The sequence below is a fragment of the Equus caballus genome, chromosome 8, assembly GCF_041296265.1.
Source record: "Equus caballus isolate H_3958 breed thoroughbred chromosome 8, TB-T2T, whole genome shotgun sequence".
NCBI classification, from domain to species: domain Eukaryota; kingdom Metazoa; phylum Chordata; class Mammalia; order Perissodactyla; family Equidae; genus Equus; species Equus caballus.
The window spans coordinates 23263229-23284583 of NC_091691.1; the positions used below are offsets into that span (position 1 = coordinate 23263229).

At 59.0% G+C, this 21355-nt stretch overlaps 1 protein-coding gene across 5 annotated transcripts in view; it reads right to left on the minus strand.

The window, feature by feature from the left end:
- CUX2 (cut like homeobox 2) overlaps positions 1–21355 on the minus strand; it is a 240926-nt gene that overhangs the window by 173952 nt on the left and 45619 nt on the right. Inside the window, exon 1 of one of the 5 annotated variants that reach the window (XM_070275466.1) lies at positions 13934–14066. The exons of the other annotated variants lie outside the window; for them this stretch is intronic. Coding sequence (XP_070131567.1) covers positions 13934–14023 — 90 coding nt within the window. The 5' untranslated portion in view covers positions 14024–14066. Of the gene's footprint in view, positions 1–13933; positions 14067–21355 lie in introns of those variants that run through there. 5 annotated transcript variants of the gene reach the window in all.

Sequence of the window (21355 nt, forward strand, 5' to 3'; positions counted from 1 at the left end):
CATTAGTCATTGGGGAAAAGCAAATCAAAACCACAGTAAGATACGACCACACACCTGTTAGAACGGCTAAAATTAAGAAAGAAAAAACTCTGATAATACCAAGCGTTGAAGAGCATGTGGGACAGCTGGAACTCACACGTTACTGGTGGAACGCAAAACGCTACAGCCACTCTAGAAAAAAGTTTGGAGGTTTCCTAAAAAATTAAACATATGCTTGTCAAATGACCCAGTAATCTCACCCCTGGGTATTCACCCTAGAGAGAGAAAAACTGTGGTCACACAAAAACCTGGATGCGAATGTTTATGGCAGCTTTACTCATAACTGCAAACAACTCAAACACCCTTCACCAGATGAATGAATAAACAAACTGATGTAAACCATACAGCGGAATACTACTCAGCCAAGAAAAGGAACAAGGTACCGATACGTGCAGCAACAGGGAGAAACCTCAAACACCTTCTGCTAAATGAAAGCAGCTAGATTTAGCAACATGTCTGTATCCATAACTATAGCTATGGACACTGCATCATTTCATTTATAGGACATTGTGAAAGAGGCAAAGCCATAGGGACAGGGAACCGAGCAGCCGCTGCCAGGTGTAGGGAGGTGGGGAAGGGTGTGGATGCAAGGGCGCAGCACAAGGGGATTCCAGGGGGGGATGGAGCTGTTATGTATTCTGACTGTGTCAAAGCTCACAGGACTGCAACCAAAACAAAAAGAAATACTGAATGTAAATTAAAAACAAACCTTGACCAGCCATCTCATCTCCTGCTTAAGCATATTGCCAGGCTCCCCGCCACTCACTGGAGAGAATCAGTTCTTAGCTGGATATTCAGGGCCTCAGAACACCTTCCCAGGCTTCCCCGTAGACAGGACTCTCCCCCATCCGTGCTCCCCGGCTCCCTCCACCACTGCGGCTGGCAGGAACTTCAGGGCTCCAGGACAATGCCTCTCTGCCTCAGGGCCTTTGTTCATGCTCTTCCCTCTCCCAGGAATGCTCTTCCATCCCTCCCTCCCTGGCAAGCTCCAATTCATTCCCCCAAACGTGACTCAGATGTCAACTCCTTGGGTAGCCAGTGCCAAGCGCCCCGCACTGAGGCCGGGTCCGCAGAATGCTAAGCCCAGCCAGGGAGGGTAGACCAATGCCATCCAGGGTCCCAGCGCTTCAGGAGCTGGTGGCCAAGCTACATCTTGGGTCAAGGTGTCTACACTCCAAAAGGGTCATCACGCGGGAAAAGGAGGAGAGGCAAGGGACATCCGTCCAGCTGAAACACAGACTTCCTTAAAAGGCTTATTTTAACCTAAAGAAAACGACAAGCCGGGAGCCCTCAGGAGAGGGAAGTCTGCACGGGCCCAGCCACCCCAGAGGAAACCCGTCCTCAATTCTGCCGTGGGGCCTCCTGAGCACACGGCTTGCCCGAGATTTCCCCCACCACTCGCCCGTGTCCCGCGGGTCACGTGGCCACGGTGAAGAGCGGCTGGCCCCAGGCCCAGACGGAGGGGGACAACAGCAAAGGCCCCGAACGCCGAGTAAGAGAGATTCCTGAGGCCGCGGCTCTGCGCGTCAGAAATAAACAGCGGGCTTTCAGCACCGTGCAATTAATGCGGCGAACATCGATCTCCACACCGTGAGAGGCTGGCTCATTAATTCCAGATGCTCCCACCAGTCCACGCGAGCCCGGGCTCCTCTGCAAGACGAGGCGAATGAGAATACGGGACTTAAAGATTCCCTTCTGCGGCAACCTTTATTACCTAACGGAGCATGAACCCACCCGCCCAGACGGCCGATGTTCCTCAATAATTAACAGCACCTGCTCCCCTCCCAGTTCACACAGGCGAAGCCAACCGGGCTGCTCGACGCCCGAGTGGACGCTCCCTCTGATGAGAGGAGAGAGCAATTGGCCTCCGACCTCGGCCGCCCCACCCAGCCCAGAGCAACCAGTATTTGCTTTCTGGAACGTTCCTCCACGCCCCCAGCAGGAGGACCTCTTAGAAGATTAGATTTTTCTCCGAATCGCCTTGGAAGATAAAGACCCAACAGGGACTTCCTGAGAGAGATGTCTAGGATGCTTCGAGGGGGAAAAAGAGAAAGGGAAGACCCATGGGAGAGCTGTGTTCCTTTGGAGGAGGCGCCTGCAAGCTGAAACCTTCCTTTTTTGTTTCTTTTTAAGGCAAACTTTGCTTTAGGGGAGTTCGTGGGTTCAGCAAGGCTCAGAGTCTGTAATTCAAGCCCGGGAAGATGCAGGTACTGGCCAACCGTCCTGCTGGGTTTTCTCGTCATTCGACAGAGCCTCGCGACTCAGTGTGGTCTGCTAGGGCGGCTCGGCATCAGCTGGGAGGCTGCTGGAAATTTGGGGTCCTGGGCCCCACCCCAGTCCCAGTGAGTCAGAATTGGTAAACAGGAGCCCAGGTGACGCGCGTTCATGTCACGGTTTGAGAGGCACAGGCTCAGGTGACCATGAGGAAGGACAGATGCCATATCTACAGGGCACAAGTAAGAAGACTGTTTGCTGCTCGCCTGCCCCAAGCTAAGACGCCCAGCCCCGCCAGCCCAAGAACCACGGCAGTCCTCAGACAGAACCTCCCCACAAGGCCGCCAGCCACGGTCACCGGGCCGCTGACCCAGTGATGACATCCAGACAGGGTTCAGAAAATGCAGAACCAGGAAGCCCTCGGAGCTACTCAAAGGGTGGTCCCCGGACCACCAGCATCAGCGTTACCCGGGAAGTTTGTAAAAGCGAAGAATCTCAGGACCCTCCAGGCCTGCGGACCCCCCGGGATGGGGAAAGTCTCCAGGAGAATGTCGGCTCGCCGAGGCTGGAGGACCGCCTGAGACCTCCGCTCCACTGAAGCGCAGGTCAGAAGCTCATGCCCACCTCTGACGCCCACCATCCTGTGCCGACGGACTCCTTCCACTGCACTCCAGCTGCACGTGCGCCTCGGGGATGGGGGGCCCACCCTTGTCCCCTTTCAAATGAAGAAGTTGGGGGAACGGATTACAAGTGAGTAAGAGGCCCCCAGTGCGTCATTAACCTGGGACAGGGTCGGGAAGGTGACGAGGCATCTTCGAGCCAAGCTCGAGGCCACCTCCTGGAACTCGGGACGAGTTTCTTCGGCGAGAGCCATCGAGAACCCCTGTCACCCGTCCCCATCCTCTGCCCCCGCCAATCAGACAGCTCCTTCATCCAACAGGAACTTGGGGTGAAACGCTCAGTCTTCGGAACACGTGGGTCCCCCCCCCGCGCCACCCCAGCCTTCTCCGTTATCCCGGCGAAGGCAGCGGAGATTTCACGCACCAAATACCATCCGGCTCCAATTGTCAGTTCAGGATTCGCGCCGTTTTAATGAATGCCAAAACTGGTTTTTCACTTGATGGAGCCTGACAAGACCAACAATCACAGAATAGAGAGAAACTTCTTGCTTTTCCACAAAGGTTAATAAATAGTGACAGCATTAAGTCTATTCTGATTAACTATGCTGAAAGATATTATTGCTGTTTGTAACATGAAATCATTATTGGATTAAGCACAGCATATAAAAATGAAATGTGAGTTTTAATCTCAAACGCAGACGTGCAGGCTGCTCAGAGAAAGGCGGGGAAACACGCGGAGGGCCCAGAATTCCTGAGTCGCTCTGGGGTAGGGGCACCGTATCTCGTCGTCTGGTCTGGATTTGGGGGTCCCTCGGTGAGCTCTCCGATTGCTCCCCCTGCCCCCCAAAGATGCTAACAGGCAAACAGCTGGGAGAGCCCCCCTGTGCTAAGTCATAGCACAGCGAGCCACTCAACAACGCACAGCGGGACCCACACGAAAACAGGCGGACCACAAGTGGCCTCACTCTCCTAGGGGCTCTCTAACCTCGAAGACCTTCCCCAAGAAAATGCCGATCCCAGGGCAGGGCGTCGGGGAGACCCACTCTTGTCTTCCAGATGAACAAGTAGTGGAAGGAGTAAAAGTGAACAAACATGGCTGCTGACCCGGGACAGGACGGGAAAGAGCGGAGACCCAGGCTCAAAGCGCTGCCGGCCCGGTCCCCGCCCTCCCGCCCCCAACCCCTGTGGGCTCCGAGAGGCCCCGCTGCATCGTTCCACATTCACATATTCACTCCATCAGCACCCAGACTGTGGCCTCTAAACGCCACCCAGGAGAAGGTCCAGGGCTCCCGGAGCAACAACTGAGTGCCCGGCTGAGGCGGAAAGGTCCACGGTGAGCCCGCCACACCCTGTCCTCCTGGGACGGGAGGCGCTGTCCAGGGCCGCTGCAGGGGTCCGCAGGATGGCAAGCTGACTCGCAGAGGCCCCCACGCACCAGGGACGGGACCATCCGAGCACGGGTAAGGATAACAACGGAAAGGGGTGAAGATACTTAATTACGCTTGTGTCCGTGGGTTAAAATAATGATATTTTTCTAAAACCCTCATTGGCCACTTTTGGAAGATGCCAGGGAACCAGCTCTTTATTTTGAAAACTGGCAAATAATGGGAAAGAAGGAAGCATTTATCTTCTCCTTCCTGGACACACTTTCCTCAGGGTAAACAAATAATTGACATGGGTGGTTTCTCTGTAGAGAAACCTTCCAGCTAAGATAGAGAGAAGAGTGACAGAATCAACATATCAGCATTTGGCGACCCCTAATGAATTAATGGGCCCGGGCAACGATTATCAGTGGGCACGAAACCCAGCGGACGAAGGGCTGGCGGGAACTCGACAGGGCACGGGCCAGGCGGCCGGCTCCTGAACCCACGGATCAGTCTCAGCATCGCAGACAGGGAGACGGCCAGACCTCGTGTGCCCCCTGACGGGAGGACACACCACCGCCCGTGACGTGGTCTTGCCAAAAATATTGGACCAGCATCTGATCAAGCCTCTGGGGCTACCGCCAGTCCACAAGAGAGCCAGGGGATGGAGGAAAGTGTTAAATGACACCCCGGGGTTGTGTTCAGTCAGATCCAAAGGAGGGAAACTCAGCAGGACAAACAGTCCGGCTTCTTCAGCAAGAAAAAAGAGGAGAAGAGAAAGAAGGAGAGAAGGAGAGCGGGGCAGAAAGAGAGGAGGGGCAGAGAGGGGGAGATGGGGGCGTGGAGAGAGAGGGGACAGAGAGAGGGGACACAGAGCACAACAGGAATCCACGAGTCCATCCTGTATAAGTAAATAACTGAATAGACAAATAAACCAGTAAGTGTAGACGTCATGATGGAAGGTGGAAACCACCACTTGGCAAACAGCACAGCAGCGACTGTTTCAGGCAAAAGGCACCAACGGATGCTAAGATCAGCGGCAAAGAACGATGAGTAACAGCGTTCACAGTGTCTCAGGATGGTGTCCCCCAAGAGCCTCATTAATTACGAAGGGAAAATGACGACGGCACAGGCGACAATCCCAGCAGACATCACCTCAAGCAAGCGACCGAGTTAACATCACCAGCAACGGGATGAATGGACATCGTGTGCCTCCCGACACCATGCACTGAGGACAGAACGTTGCTCAGGAAGCGTTTCTGCCAAAAACGCACAACGTGAAGCTAATCACGAGCGACCACCCTACATTCCCAAATGGAGGGACAGTCCACAAAATGAACGGCCCATTCTCAGAAGTCCCAAGGTGGGGCCGGCCCCGGGGCCGAGTGGTTAAGTTCACCCACTCTACTTCAGCGGCCCAGAGTTCGCAGGTTTGGATCCTGGGCGTGGACCTAGCACCACTCATCAAGCCGTGCTGAAGTGGCATCCCACATAAAATAGAGGAAGATGGGCAGAAAAGTTAGCTCAGTGACAATCTTCTTCACCAAAAAAAAAAAAAAAAAAAGCAGGGGGCAGCCAAGGTCCTGCAACCACAAGAGTCCTGCCCATTATAGTAGATTATGGCCCCAGATTCTCCCTCACTGGGACATAGTCCCTGAAAAGTCTGTTCGAGATTCACACATCAAACAGTTCTTCTTCTTCACTTGGTCCCACAGGGCATCTCCCAGCATCCTGGCACTGAGCATAGCTTAAACAAAAAAGGATTTTCCCGGCTCACATGACCTGAAACTCCAGGTCATCTGGCTTCAGGCATGGCTGTATCCAGCTGCTCAAATGAAGTTATCTCATCCTGCTCATCTCCTGGCTCAGGTTTCCTCCGTGTGGGTGGCTTTGTTCTCAGCCAGGGTTTTCCTCTGGCAGCCATTTCACAGCTTGGCAACTTCCAGGGGAAGAAAGCACCTTTTTCCCAACAGCTCTACCAGAAGACCCAGGATTCACTCTGCCTGGACCGACTTGGGTTCATGCATTTTAATCTGGTCCAGATTAAACGAGACTAAAGAGACAGGACAACTAAATGCACCATGTGACCCAGAATGGGACCTGGACCAGAAAAGGACATCAGTGGGCAACTGACAAAAGGTGAGTGAGGTCAGTATACAAGATTGTAGTGTCGGCTCAATGTTAATTTCCTGATTTTGCAACTGTTCTGTGGTTATGTTGAATGTTAATATTTAGGGAGTCTGGGTGAAGGGAACATGGAGAGCTCTCTGTACTATTTTTACAACTTTTTGTCAATCTTTTTGAAACTATTTCAAAATGAAAAGTTAAACAAATTTTTTTAAATAAATGAAATGTGAAGCCTTTCCCAACTGCTTTCCTCAAGAGGTTTCCTCCAGACGACACTTGACAGCACTCAGAGTCACAAATTCTCTGACGCAGCTTCTCCCTCTGCCTGTGAGCCTCCGGGCACAGGGCGCTCCTGCACCATCTCTCCTTTCCCACGCAGTTTTTATTGCTTTTCGTAATCACATATTCATTGTATTCGGCTCATCCATTCACCTGTCCTATCGATAAGTATCTGAGGGCACAGGTGTGCCAGGTGAGCGCTAGCCGTCGAGAACCCAGCAGTGACCAAACAGCTTCACTCTGTCTCCACCCTCGGACTGACATCTCCAGGGCCAGAGCCCACGCCTGCTTCACTTCCGGCTCCATCTCCAGTGCCTGTCACACAGCGGGCAGTCAGAAAGCACTCACTGAACGAAGAAATGGACGAATGGCATACACACCACCACCAGCTTCTCCAGCACCCACGGCAGACATTGCTAATGGATCCCAGAACTCTTTCCCATTGAACCTGGCCAAACACGCACGCAATGCCGTTGCTTAAATGCTCACAAGGAGCCTCGGTCAGCGCCTGTCTGATTTACAAATGCAGAAACAAGGGCGAAGGCAGGAAGTCACTGGCCGCAGGGCAGACAGAAGCCAGTCCCCTGACACCCAGCCCCAGGGGGGCCTGCCGCCCCACGAGGTGGGAGACGTTTCTACAACAGCTGCCCAGTTTCAGACAATTGCCGGGCCTCCTTGGACTCACACGACCTCCTTCTTGGCCCCTCTGGGTTCACACCCACTCAGGGGCAGGCGTGGAAACACCCCCCACAATGGGGTTACTGGGCCCACGTCTCAAAGGGCAGAGAAACTTGCGTGAAACCGCCTCCTGAGAGGAGGCCTGCATGCCGCCGACCCCCAGGCACCTTGAGGCAGGACGGAGGACAGCTCCACGCTGTCCCACTGCGTCCGGCACCTAGACTTTCTCTTCTGTTTTCTTCTCTGTTCCATTTGCCTCTCCCCCTCCGGCCATGAGGTAACTGGCTACAGGCACGGGTAAGTTCCACCTCTGAACGGCGAGCAAGGCCTGAGCCTCTCGGCGCCTCAGTTTCCCCATCTGTAAATGAAAGAGTGTGGTTTGAAATGCGAGAGCCCCAGGTTCTGACTCGCGGGCAGGGAGACCCCCACAGCGTCACTGCCGTAGGCACTGCTTGGCACAGGGCTTCTGCGTGCAGCATCACTTCTTTGCTTTTCATCCTCACGTATTTTAACTGCAGGCTTCTGTCTTCTCGCCGTAGCTCCAGCCGGTCGCATCCCAGGTCCTTCCGCTCCCGCAGCCTCTGCTCCGGAGAATGGGCCTCCCACCCGCCAGGGCACAGCCCGTCCTCGCAGACCACCCTGAGCCGGGAGGACGTGGTGACGTGGCGGCAGCTGCGACACAGGCCCAGCCCAGGGGAAGGGCGGCCCCCAGACTCCCCAAGGCCACAAGGGGCGGCAGCAGGATTTGGCTGGGAACACGGAGGGAAGACCTGGAGGTGATGTTGCTGTGACAGGTTCTCCTGATGGAATTAGGCAGGAATCTTCAGGAAGGACGTACACGCCCCAGTCGAGCGTCAAAAAAGTTCCCGTAAAGGAGAAACTCCCGTGGCCCAAGGACTTGCATGACCCGCGTCAGGCGGGTGGACTGTGTGAGGGGCCACAGAGCGGGAAGACAGCCCGGGTCCCGCCAGGCCTCGATTCAGGGGACAGGGCGCCTGTCACAGAAGCCCATGCATTTGGCTGCACCAGCTGTGACACAGAACGTTGGTTTCCTCACCAGTAAAATGGGGGCCAGCTACAGACTCAGGGTAAGTGACCACTCAGCACAATGGCCAGCGCATAGTCAGTGCTCGCCCGAGGCAGGGGGCGCCCGCGTCACCACTGCCCCGATGCACAGGGCTTGGCCGTCCCCCATTTCGCAGGAACAATCCTCTTCTGTCACATCCCTGCCAGTCCCCGACCCTTCCCCTCTCCGGCCACACTGGACGGCAGCTGGCCCCGCATCCGGCCAGAGCTGCCACGGCCCCCGCCACTGAGCCTACCCGTTCCCGAAACAGAAAAGGGTGTCCACCCCTCCCGACTCCGTCCCACGTCGGCAGTGTTGTCATTCCAGGCCCTTCTCTTGGGACTGTCCAGGGTTGCCTCCATCGGAACCCACTGCCCCCTCTTTGGGCTCCCGTGTCACTTTGCTCCTACGTCCAGCACCAGGAAACACGACTTATTATCACTAATGTCCTCAGTGTACACAAGGCTGCCACCAATCGCCCCGGAGAAACCCTCAGTCGGTCCTCTCCACCCACCGCACAGGAGGCATCCTCGTCCCTACAGAGAAGGACACTGAGTCATAGAGAGGGGAAGCCACGTGCAGGAGGCCGCCTGGCCGGGAGGCGACAGAGCGGGGCTTCGAGCTCAGGTCTGTGTGATTCCTGAGTCCTCACTCTGGTGGAAAAGGCGGCTGAAGGGGTGGGAACCGCAGAGCCCGGCTCCTGGGGCTGCGAGGAGCAGCCTGCGGGGGCGGGGCTGTGCGTGTGCGGGGGGCACACTTACACACGCGCTCACACACACAGCCTTCCCACAGCAGCACCCCCATCGCTGAGTCACCTTCCTGTGGGGAGATGAATACTCTTCACCCATCAACTCTGTTAGCAAATCAGCGGGCACCGGCCCAGGGCCAGGGCTGTCACCCCAAACCCCACCCCGTCATTGCAGTTAAAAGGACACCTCCCCTTAATGCCCCCCCCCCCCCAGATTTCCGAGGCGGCAGGAGGACCAAGACCACCGGGGAGCAGTCCAGACGGTGCAGCCGTCCACGGAGGGCAGACCGCCCGGCCCTCGGTGTGGCCCTAGGTCTGCTTTGGCGCGATGAGGCCGTTCACAGGGTGGATCGGCCAAGGGTGGCTGCTCGGAGGACAGCAGGTCACAGGACACGGCAGCGAACACCTGGCCAGGAGAAACACAGCGTTTGGGGCAAAGCCACCGCGGCTGAGGTCCCCTTCATCCTCTGGGTGGGCTACCACTTCCTCCCCTATTAAATAGGAGTGGAGTTTATAATCCCCTTTGCACCTGGCAGCTCTGAAAACAGCACAGCAATGATGGTGGACCACCGACGAGCCGTGTGCCAGGCCCTTTTCTGAAATGCACTGCGTGAATGATCTCATTTTACAGACGAGGAACCAGTAGCACAGAGAGGTGAAGCAACTTGCCCCACGCCACACAGCCGGAAGGGTGCAGAGCTGGGATTTGAACCCAGGAAAGCTCGGCTTCTGAACCGTGTCCCTCCCCCTTCCCACCTGCCCACCGGCCTGTGTGAGCTCCAAGCCTTTGGGACCCAACTTCACGTGAACGTGTCCAGCAAGACAACTCCTGGGGTTCCCTTCGGACCCTGTTGACTACGAGCCCCCAGGAGCCATCCTGGGATGTGGCCTCTGAACTGAACCCTTAACGCCCCAAATCCATCAACAAGCACTCATGTGGCACCCAGCAGGTTCCTGGTCTCATTATGGAGGGAGAGAGGAAGGGAGGAAATGAAACCCTGACCCGCAGGGACCTGACCTGCCCGAGGTGACACAGCACAGCCAGGACGTGGCTGGAATAGAAACAAAGCAGGAAAAAAGGGAGTCAGTGCCCGCGAAAGAAAACACGCAAAAGACGATAAAGGCAAAGCAGAGGCTGTGGTGGCAAGGATGGAGCCCAGGCGGGACTGTAGGGCGGGTGGGTCTGGGACAGGTGGAAGAGCAGGGGGCGCTCCAGGTGGTCAGCATGGCTTGGGCAAGTGCACGGACCTGAGCCCGTCCAAGCAGAGTGAACCTGGGGACTTTTGCTAGAGATGCTGGAAAAAGGTGCTTTCTTTCCCTGGGAGCTGCCAAGCCAGTGAGACAGCTGCTGGGGAGAACTTGGTTGAGAACAAAGCCACCCACACAGAGGAAACCTGAGCCAGGAGATGAGCAGGATGAGATAACTTCATTTGAGCGGCTGGATACAGCCATGCCTGAAGCCAGATGACCTGGAGTTTCAGGTCATGTGAGCCAATAAAAATCTTTTTTGATTTAAGCTGGTTCCAGGTGAGTCTCTCTCACATACAACCACAGGAGTCCTGCTCGTTAGACGGTGGCCCAGATTCTCCCTCACGGTGACACAGTCCCTGAAAAGTCTATCAGAGGTTAACACATCAAACAGGACCCTTCCTTCACTTGGCCCCTTGGAGTGTCTCCCTGCGTCCCGGCACTGAGCACAGAATTATCATTGAACGGATGCAGCTCTCCACGGTGAGCGCGCACCCGGCTGTTGAGGCCAGACTCACTGCCTCACGCCCATTCCTGGCCTTCGAGTTGTGCGACCATGGCAGCTCTGTCGTCTCCCAGCTCCTCCACCCCCGTCCATCACAGTCACGGTAAGGGCGCAACTCCAGACGCCCAGGCGCCTGCGGCTGCAGCGTGTGCATCGCTGGAGGGGGACACCCACGGGTTGAACCCGTGCCCCTCGCTGCAGTGAGCCTGGGTCCGAGCCGGCCGCCCGCCCGCAGCGGGTGCCCAACGCCAGACACAGCAGACCCTCCGCACAGAGCGTCCGAGCGAGTGTCCGCACAGGATCGGGCGCCGGGCAAAGCCCAGGCAGTCCCCTCCCGGGACGGAGGCGGCGCCGCGCCCACGGCCAGCAAGACCCCTTGCAGTAGTGTCCTCACCAGGCAGGAAACCCACAAACTTGTATGCAGTCAGTAATCATAAAATGGGCTCCTCCTAAATATAATCCCTCCCTGGAGACACCAAGGCATCAGAGGTGAATCCGGTCAATACCTTTGTTAAACCGGCAAAGAAGGTTCCCTTGCAAAAAGATAAAATAATAATAATAACAACAAGCTTTTTAAAAAAACCATTTCCCACGCCAGATGCCAAGCTCAACGTTCTAGCTAGAACTCTGTTTCACTGAATCCTTGCTACAACCCCAAGCAGTGCGGAAATGGAGGCTCAGAGAGGTTAAGTAAGTGGCCTGAAGTCCCCCAGCAACTGGAGGAAGCAGGATTTCCATCCAGATCTGGATTCCAGATCCAGATTCCAAAACATCCCCAAGCTCAGCTTTCTCCTTTGCAAAGTTGAAACAAGTTGGACCCACTTCAAGGAGTTTCTACGAAGACTGGAGGAGATAATGTGCGCAAAGTGTTCTAGCACACGGCCGTGCCCATGCGAAGGCCTCGCCCAGCGGGATGGAGCATAGCGTGGTCCGTGTGCCCCTGACGCGGGGGAAGCACGTGACCCAGGGCACCGGGCAGTGCCAGGCTCAGGGGAACCCCCCGCTGCCGTCTGCCGCCCAGGCTCGGATGTCAGCGGCCTTTTGACAAGTGCACAAAACAGCTTCAGGCGCCCACGGCCGCCACCAGCCCAAGCTCGCTGGATCCGCGCCGTGGGGAGAGCTGCCAGGTGGCTCCCTTGCCGGCTGGCTCCCGCCCCTGGCTGCAGCCCAGGGTGACTTAACCCGAGTCTGCACGCGCCCTGCCAAGTCGCTGGGGGAGAGACAGCATGGCCGGGGCCTGGGCCACCCACGGGGGGTACCACTCGACCCCCGCCCTGCCAGGTGCCCGGCACACGGCAACCCCCCAGCACGGTGCAGATGGGGCAGCAAGAGCAGGTTACAAGCCGTATTAAAGGAAAGAAGATGGTATCATGCGCTGGCGGGATGTTTCAATCTGGGCTCAGCATTCCAGAAATAACACGAGCGGCTCCCGCGCCGGGGCACCCACCCTAACCTTTCACGTCAGGAAGGAATTTCCCCCAAGCCACATCCCTGCAGTCTGTACTTATGAGCCCAATTTCACAGGGAAGAAAACTGAGGCACAGACAGAACGACTTGCCCAAGATCACGCGCAGGTCGGACACACGGCACCCAGGCTGTCCAGCTCGCGCAGATCAGCCGTGCTCGAGAAAGGCCCCGAGGTGACCAGTGAGAGACAGCCCTGAGGCTGGCGCTGTCCCAATTCCCATTTTACAGATGAGATGACAGAGGCTCAGAGAAGCTGAGCAACACGCTCAAGGCAACACAGCCTTCGAAGCCAGGCTCCGGATCTGCACGGGTTCCTGACGGCACTGAACTTTGCACAGGCCCTGGTTTCAACTCCGCAAAACCCGACTCCCCCGGCCCGGCCCCTCAACCCGCAGAGGGTGACGCCACGAAAGGCAAATCTGGGTGCCAGGGAGGCAGGCGGACAGGGACGAGGATAACGGGGTTCCTCTGGTCCATGGAGAAGCCCAGCGGCCATCGGGTGCCCTGCAGAGTGGTGGTTTGTGGCAGGTCGCGCCCTGAGGGTGGCAGAGGTCAAGGCCTCTGCAGAGCCCAGCCCATCCCCAGGGTGTGGCCAGAGGCCCCAGCACTGAGCTGGGGACCCAACCCCGGGCACCCGCTCCCCTGGGCCAGATCAGCAGCTGTCCCCGGGCTCCCCCAACGGCCGCCGTGAAACAGCACGTTCTGGATTGTAAATAAACTCATGTTCGGAAAGCGGCACCCGGGCCAGAGACAGACGCCCACCGCTCACACGGCCCAAAGCACGGAGACAAGCTCGGTAGACGCCTCGGCCCGGCAAGGGGGCAACAACACGGACCCTCAGCAACACCGGACCCGGGCCGGCCGGGGGAGCCGGGTGTCTCTCGACAGCACCCGCCGGGGGTGTTCTCGAACCTGCGAGCGTTTGCGGCAGCCGGGTCAGCCCAGGACGCTGAGCGCAAGAGCACGGGAGAGCGACACAGGCTCTCGTGTGCAACACACTCACACTCGACACATGCCCCACACATTCCCACACACGTGCACACACACGCAGCCTGGCTCACGCTCTCACATGCAGGGTGTGCTCACATGCAACATGCTCTCACACGCAACACACAACATGCTTCCTCCCGTGACACACTCCCCCATATGTGCTCACCTGTTCAAACGCACGCTCACACACTCTCACACGGACACGCACACGTGAGTGTATGGACCCAACAGACCCACAGTCATGCACCCACGTGCCTCCTCAGGATGCTCACACGCATCCATGCACAGATAGAAAAGACACGCAGGGCCCCCAAGAAACACACCTGGACCCACACCAGCCACCTCCCAAAGACACACGGACAGACGCACACAACTCACGGACACACAAAGATCCACAGCCAGGCTCGGAAGTGGAAAACCCCCAAAGCCACGATGCACACAGAGAAAGACACCTGGGGAGCCACACGGGCCACACACGTGTCGCGCAGGCCGCGCACACACGCACACACACACGGGGACCCCACCCCGTCCGCCTCCCGCTCGCACAGCCCCAAGTCCTCGCCGCCGAGGGCTGGCCGTGGCACTCACCCCGCGCAGGGCCGTCCCGACACCGGCCCCGCAGCCCGAGCCGCTCTGAGGGCCTGTCAGCAGCACCACCGGCAAATAAAGAGCGAACATGCAAAAATAACACCGAAGGGCTGTGAGCAGGCAGCCCCCTTCCCACAGGACTCGGCACTGACGCACGTTCTGCTCTGAGACAAACATCACAGTCTAATTTTAAAGGCATTAGCATCACCTCTTCGCTCCCATCCAGCCAGGCGGCACCTCGGCGCTGGTCCGCGGGACACTGAGGGGCCGGGGGCCCGAGCCGCAGACTGCCCTGCACGGGGGGCGCTGGCCTGGGGCCCTGCCAGCCACCTGGGTTTTGCTGTATGTCACCCTGCGGGCCCCCAGTGACAACATACAGATGGAGCAGAGAGACCCCAAAACTCCCCCGGAGGATCCCGTCTCCGTCCTGGGGGCCCTGCGGGTCCCCCTATCCTGCCCTCACCCCGGGAGCCCACATACACGGGAGGCAGCTCCCAACGGCGGGGCCCCCCTGAGAAATGGGGGTGCCGTTCCCCACCCCGCCCCCAACGCGCCTCCTGCAAACTCCAGCCTCAGCTCACACTTGCAGCGGCGACCCGAGCGGATGTCCGGGCCTGGCGAGGACCCAGGGGAGAGGGCACCACGCCAAGCCCGGGGCAGGAAGGGAGCTGTCTCTACGAGCTCAGAGGCCTCGACCCCAAAACGCAGCCTCCAGCCTCGGCTCCCGCCCGCCCCGTCGCTCTCAAGGTCCCAGGTGCTCAGGACAGGCGACGTCTGCGAGGCCAGCCTCGAGCCCCCACCCCGGCCGTTCCCTCCTCCTGGACACACGTCCCTGTCTCTGCCAGAGCCGCACCTGCTCCTCCTTCCAGCCTCAGATCCAAGTCACTTCACCCCATATCGTCAGGGGTCTGGGGACCCACGTGAAACGGGGCACCCACTACCTGCCTTCATTGAGCTATATGGTGGGTGGCCTCCTTCCGGAAGCTTCCTCAGCCCGCAGACTGTGTTGGGCGCCTCTCTGCAGCTCCCACAGGCTCCTGGGCCCCCCGAGGGCAGGGAGCAGCTGCCTGGCCCCAGGTCTCCTGCACAGGCACAGCACACACCCACCCGGTGCCGCTGGGTGAATAAAGCACGGACGGTTGGTGCCGCCCGGCTGAGGTGCGCCTCACCGTCCGCCTCCTCTGGATTTGCGCAGAGAAACCAGGAAAGGGACCCTGTCAGTCCTTGCTAGAGAGGGGACGTGACATCTGGGTCCTGGCTCTTGTCTGCTCTTCCTGGGGCTGGCGGAGCAGCCCCCCTCTCTCTGGCTGTTCCTGGCTGTTTACACATCACCCTATGACCCACTGCGGCTCCGCAGGCCCGAGCGAACAACAGGGACGGAACAGAGTGTAGCAGCCGGCGCCCGGCAGCCTCCGCATCCACCCTCCCGGGCCTCCTGCGTCTCGCCTTGCAAGGCCCCTACGCTGGTCCTCTCCTGGGCAGCCCCGACGTCACGGCCGGGCCCAGACCCCTCGACGGCAGTAGCTGCTGCGCGTCCCCCCCCTCCCCCGACTCTGGTCTCCCCCCCAGTTCCTCCTCTCCGTGGAGGCCTGAGGGCTCCTTGCAAAAGGTGGGTGGAGCCTGTCACTGACACTCCAGGCCCAGACCCCTCCATGGCGGCCCGTAGCTCTTAGAATTAAACCCCCAAATCCTCACCCTGAGTGTCCAGGAAAAGTCAGACTACACGGTGGCCGGGAGGCCCTGCCTGCTCTGACACCCACCACCTGCTCCAAGGTCACCTGGATGCCCGACGAAATCATTCACCCGTCCCCAGCGCCCCCGTCCTCATCCTCTGTGCCAGTGCCCACTCTGTTCCCTGTGTCTGACGCTGTTCCCTGGTGTAAAATGGCCACCCTAACTCCCTGCCTAGCTCACTCCTCCTCCTAGACCTGCTGCCAACACTCCCTCTGAAGCTCCTCCCCGGCCCCCGACTCTGAGCGCCTGCCGGCTGTCCCCGGGGCTGTAGGAAACCTCCCTCTCGTGCCATCCTGGTGGTCTCCTCTCCCAGGCCGCACCCTTGGGAGCAGGAGGCCCCTTATTTACCTCGGGGCTCCCCGGCCTGGCCAGAGTGACGCTCTCATGTGCATTAGTGACTATGCCGCGATGAAGGTGATGCTGAGCCCCGCAGCCCCGAGCCTCGCTCCAAGCACCCCATTACTTTGTTCATAATAGATCAGGACAAAGGGAAAGACCCAGATGCCTCTGCCTCCTCCCCACTCCCTGGGCTCCAGCGTTTGGGGACCAGCACGCGAGCAGTGGCGGAAGGCCCCCAGAAATGACACAGGAAGCAGGGGGAGACAGCGGGCATCCGAGACCCTCAGGCACGCGCTCCGCCTGGGCACCCCGCCGCCCTGGAGCTGGGTCAGGCGTCGGGACGGGGTCAGCGGGAGGTGGGCTGCACGCACTTTTAGGGACAGGCGGGACCCTGAGAAGGAACAGGCGAGGCCCCGTGCAGGGTCCCAGGGGTGCTGGGCTCTGCCCGAGTGGGTGGCAAGACCCTACTTCTAGGATTTCACCCTTGATCTCAAGGAGAGAGACTCAGCCCTGAGGCCAAGCTCTTCGCCGCCCCCTAACTTTCTCCGGCTGGGTCTCCCGGACAAGCCCAGCTCCACGCACAAACGGCCCGGCAGCAGAGCCGGCCCGCTCTCCAGAGGAAAAGAGGAGGCTGGAGACGCAGGGACTTAAAGCATCGGAGAGGAGGGCCAGGTGACTGGAAGGCTGTGTGTCCTCGGGCAAGCGACTTCACCTCTCTGGGCCTCTCTGTTTCCTCATCTGGAAAATGGGCGTAAGCAAGAAAAGCTCTTTAGATCCCACACGGGGAGCACCCAGCCTGGAGCCTGGCCTCCCCTCTGCTCCATGCATGGGGCCCTTATGATGATAATCTGGGCAAACCAAACTGGCTTCTGGCGACCAGAAAGAAAGGTCAGAGGGGAACAGGGTGACCGGGGTGGACAAAGAGCTTGGACTCGGGTACTTGGGAACTTGAAACCCCGGTTCCACCCCCCTCTCCCCGTAGAAAGGATCTGCTTCAGACTCTCCCGGCAGCTGCAGGAGCTCGAGGCAGGCTCTGGCAATGCGAATACTCTGAGCGCCCGGCAGCTCTTGGTTCTCCCCGCTGACGGGGGGCTCAGTGGTGCAGATAATTCAGGGGCTGTCCCTCACCCAGAGCCACTCCCTCTCGGCAGGCGTGGCTGAGCCCCCGCCTCCTGCCCCGGGATCCGCTGCCGGCTCCCTGGTTCTGGGGACGGGAAGCTCCGCAGCCCCTGTGCCCTTGCTGGAGGAAGCGGGGGCAGGGCCCGAGCTCGGGATGGGGGCGGCTCCCAGCCCGGCACCGAGCAGACCCGTGAGAGCTGCACGGCCTGTGGGCCCTCCAGGCCAGTCCCAGGCGAGCGCCTCAGACCAGCACCTGCTGGGGCTGCCCAGGCTCGGCGTGGCCCCCACTGGGGCTTCGAGACTCCGAAAGGGCGACAGTGCTCAGAGCAGACGAGGCACACAGACGCGGTGAGCTCCCGCGGGGCACGAGAGCAGAAGCAGTGATGACGACGGTAAGTCGTATCGGGACAATAGTAACAGTAACGACAGCTCGAACTTCCCGAACAGCAGCCCCATGCAGCTCTCACGCCGAGCCCCCAGCAGCCTTCTCTCAGTTACGCCTCACAGCCCCCAGGAAGGCAGACTGTGACGCCCGTTTAACAAAAGAGGAAACTGAGACTCAAAATGGTGAAGTCACTTCCCCACTTACCCATTTTACAGACCAGGAAACAAAGACCCAGAGAGGGCAAGCCACTTGCCCGAGGACACACAGCAGGTAACATAACAGACCAGAATTTGATCCCAAGGTTATCTGACCTTCAAGCTCTAACCACAGCTGCTTCCTTCCCAGCAAAACCCACGCCAGTCATTCAACAAACAGCGGCCAAGCCCGTAAGAAACCCCAGGGAGTGTTGGGGGCTGGGGAGACTGTGTTCAACTGATGGGTCCCCGAGCTCTTGGGGCTGAGCAGCTCACAGACACTGAGGGCTCCATCACTCCCATGGGGGACAGGGACAGACAGAGGCCGGGGCGGCGGGGACTTTATAACAAAGAGAGTGCACCTTCTCCCAGAGATGGAGAGCCGTGCAGGTTAAAGACGACGCCTCCAGGCGGCACAAACTCCTGGTCCCAAGGGGCAACACAGACAGTCATGGGCCAGTCACATAAACCCTTTGTGGGCACCACCAGAGGGCCAGGCACTGCCGTCACCAGGAAGACACGTCCCTCGTGGGGACGGACCCTCCAAGCTGGAGGCCACAGCAGAGTCACTCCCCTGGCGGGACAGCCAGGCTCCCGGCGCGCCCCTCGCCTCCCTGGGCCAGCTCCAGGCCCCCGTCACCGTCGCCTGACCTTCCAGCCACAGGGAGGTGGCCCGGGCTGCCATGCCGGCCCAGCACAGCCCGGTGCCTCCCTCACGCAGCTCTCGCAATTATTGACTCTGCCACTGAACAGCCAGGCTAATTCTGTGCAGCTTCAGATCCGGGCTCTCATGAACCCCCGCCCAGGACATGATAAAGCTTTTTCTGGAACGTGGGGGAAGGATCGAGCCCGTTCGTGGTTAATCGCGCACCGCACCCTGTCCATCAAGCTGCCTGGCCGCTACTGGAAGTTCACTATTAGATACTCATTTAAACAGCCTCGCAAGGCTCGGAGGACATGCAGCCAGGTGGCTCTCCCCTCCCCGCCGGTGCGGGCGGCTGGAGACAAACATCAACGCGCTCCTGCCGATTACAGTCACAGCAAATAGATTTTTCAGGAAGCCTGAGGTCCGCACAAAGGCCCTGCCAAGCTCCCATTTCACACAACATCAACGTTTGGCCTCCAAGAAATAAAAGCTCAGAGGTGCCCACGCCCAGGGCGGGGCGATCAACTGTCGAGTGACTTTGAAAAGAGCAAGAGGACAGGGCGTTTCAGGGAGAACTTCCTCCTGCAGCAAAAAAAAAAAAAGGTGGACAGTCACTTCACCCGTCAACAAACCACAGAGACTTTTCTCCTGAAGGTCCAGGTGTCCATTCTCCAAAATCCCGGCCCAGACCCGGCGCCCTGGGCGAGCCCAAGCAGCCGCCGCTCGGGGTTCCGGCTGAGTTCAGTGACTTTGGGGACACAGCTGTGTTATTTTTACTCTCTCTAAGTGAGGGGTTTTTCTCTACTTTTGGAAGTGGCAGACGAGGCTTGTCTATTATAAAATATTTGTTGCAAACACACACACACACACCTGCTTGCTCAGCACCCCACACACAGCTCCCGTCGGTGTAAAAATCTCAAGTCGCTGTGGTGCGAGGGGCGGGAGGTGGCGGGTGGAGCCAGCCTCCTGGGCACCCGGGGCTTACGTAACACTTGGGGCCTCGGGGCAGGTCTGCTGGAGCCGGGGTCCTCTCAGCCGGGAACCCAGAGTAGACGCCATTTTACAGATGGGGAAACTGAGGCACAGAGGAGCCTAAGAGAGGGAGGGGGAATCAGAGAGGAGAATTTGGATGTACCTGCATTCAATCTCTGCTCCACCACCTTCCAGCCATGCGGCCTCAGGAGGGAGCTTAAACCCGCCCGCGCCTCAGTTTCTCTATCTGTAGAATGGGGATTGCAGCCGTCTCCGCGAAGATTCGCTTCTAGATTCGTATTCGCCAGCTTTCCCACTGAAGGGCTCAGACCCTCCTGGGCGATCGCTGGGGAACCAGGGCAGGACCTGAGAGGAGGGAGCACTGTTCTCGGAGCAGTACATCCCGCCTCGGTTCCCGGCTGTCCCCTCCAGTCACGGCCCCCCCCCGCCCCAGAGGCCCCGTCCGGACAGTGAGACCCTGCACGCAGCGGCCTGCCGCGCTAAAATCCGGACGCGACGTCTCCGCAACCGCTGGAAGTTCACTATTAGATACTCATTTAAACAGCCTCGCAAGGCTCGGAGGACATGCAGCCAGGTGGTTCTCCCCTCCCCACTGGCGCGGGCAGCTGGAGATAAACAAGGAAGAAGCTGGAATTATCCCCAGTTCACAGAGAGGAAAACCGAGGCTGAGGGAAACGCAGATGGTCAAGACCAGGGGCACATGCACGGCCCCGGACCTCAGCCCGGCCCGCTTGCAGGCTCTGCCCTCCTCCGCCCGCCGTGAAGCCCTGAGCCGCCGTGTTTCTGTGAGGGTCACATTTAGGACGAACCCTTGGAGCCCCTCTTCCTACCCGTGGTGGGGGCGTCCCCATGCCCCCGCCACAGAACCCCCCCAAGACGCAGAGCAGAAGGATGCTCTCACCCTCAGCGTCGTCTGCAGACGTCAGTCCCGGGCAGAGCACATCCCCTCCCCAAACTCACGTCCACCCGGAACCTCCAACTGGGACTGACTGAGAAGCAGGGTCTCTGCAGGCGTAATCAGGAAAGCTGGGGTCATGCTGGGCTGGGGGAGCCCTGGACCCAGGGACCCGTCCCTACGAGAAGAGGAGAGACGAGGACACACAGGGAAGCCGTGTGACGACAGAGGCAGAGGTCGGGGCGATGCAGCCACAAGCCGAGGAAGGCCAGCGGCTGCGGATGCCACCAGGAGCTGGAGGGACCCTCCCGCAGAGCCGTGAGAGGGCACACTGCCCCTCGACACCTGCATTCCGGGCTTCCGGCCCAGAACTTTGAGAGAAGACATTCCTGTTGTTTTCAGACCCCAGCGGGCGGTCATCTGTCACAGCGGGCCCAGGAAACTCACACAACGTTATTGTATAAAAGGTGCCCAGAACCACAGGCGACAGCTGTGGGGGCCTCTGGGATGTTCCAGGCTGGCCGGGGTGAAAACTCAAAATGGGGCCCATCAGTTGGGCAACCAGAACGAGCTGGCCCAGTGCTGCCCCCGCCGTGGCCCCATCGAGTGCCTCCCTGGACTCAGGGCTGCCCAGGGAGGAGTGGAGGCCGTCCGGTCCCACGTGACCTTGGCCAGCGGTGACCCCCGTGTGTCTCCACCAGGCCTCCGTGGACAGGGCAGGGCTGAGTCAGGAACCCACGCCCCCAGCAGCTCGAAGGAGGTAAATCTCATGTCCCTCCCGAACGGTAACGCCAAGGCCACCCCCAGGGTTATCCATCACCAGCCGCGTCTCAGGAGGCCGTCCTCTGGACCAGGCGCTGGGCCCTGTCACCCGGCCCCTGGCTGGAGCGGACTCACTGACCACTCTGGCCACCTCCCCAGGTGAGTCTAAAGGGGGACCCCTTACACAGATGTGCAAACCGAGGCGGGAGAGGCTGCCGTCAGCTAGGATGCGGCACGGCAGACACAAGCCCCAGTGTCCTCAACCCAGAAGATGAGAAAGGAGGTGACCATCAGGAGGGCTGGGCCCCCGGCAGGAGCTGCGGGCGCGAGGGTGCTGGCTCTGGGGTCTGTGGTT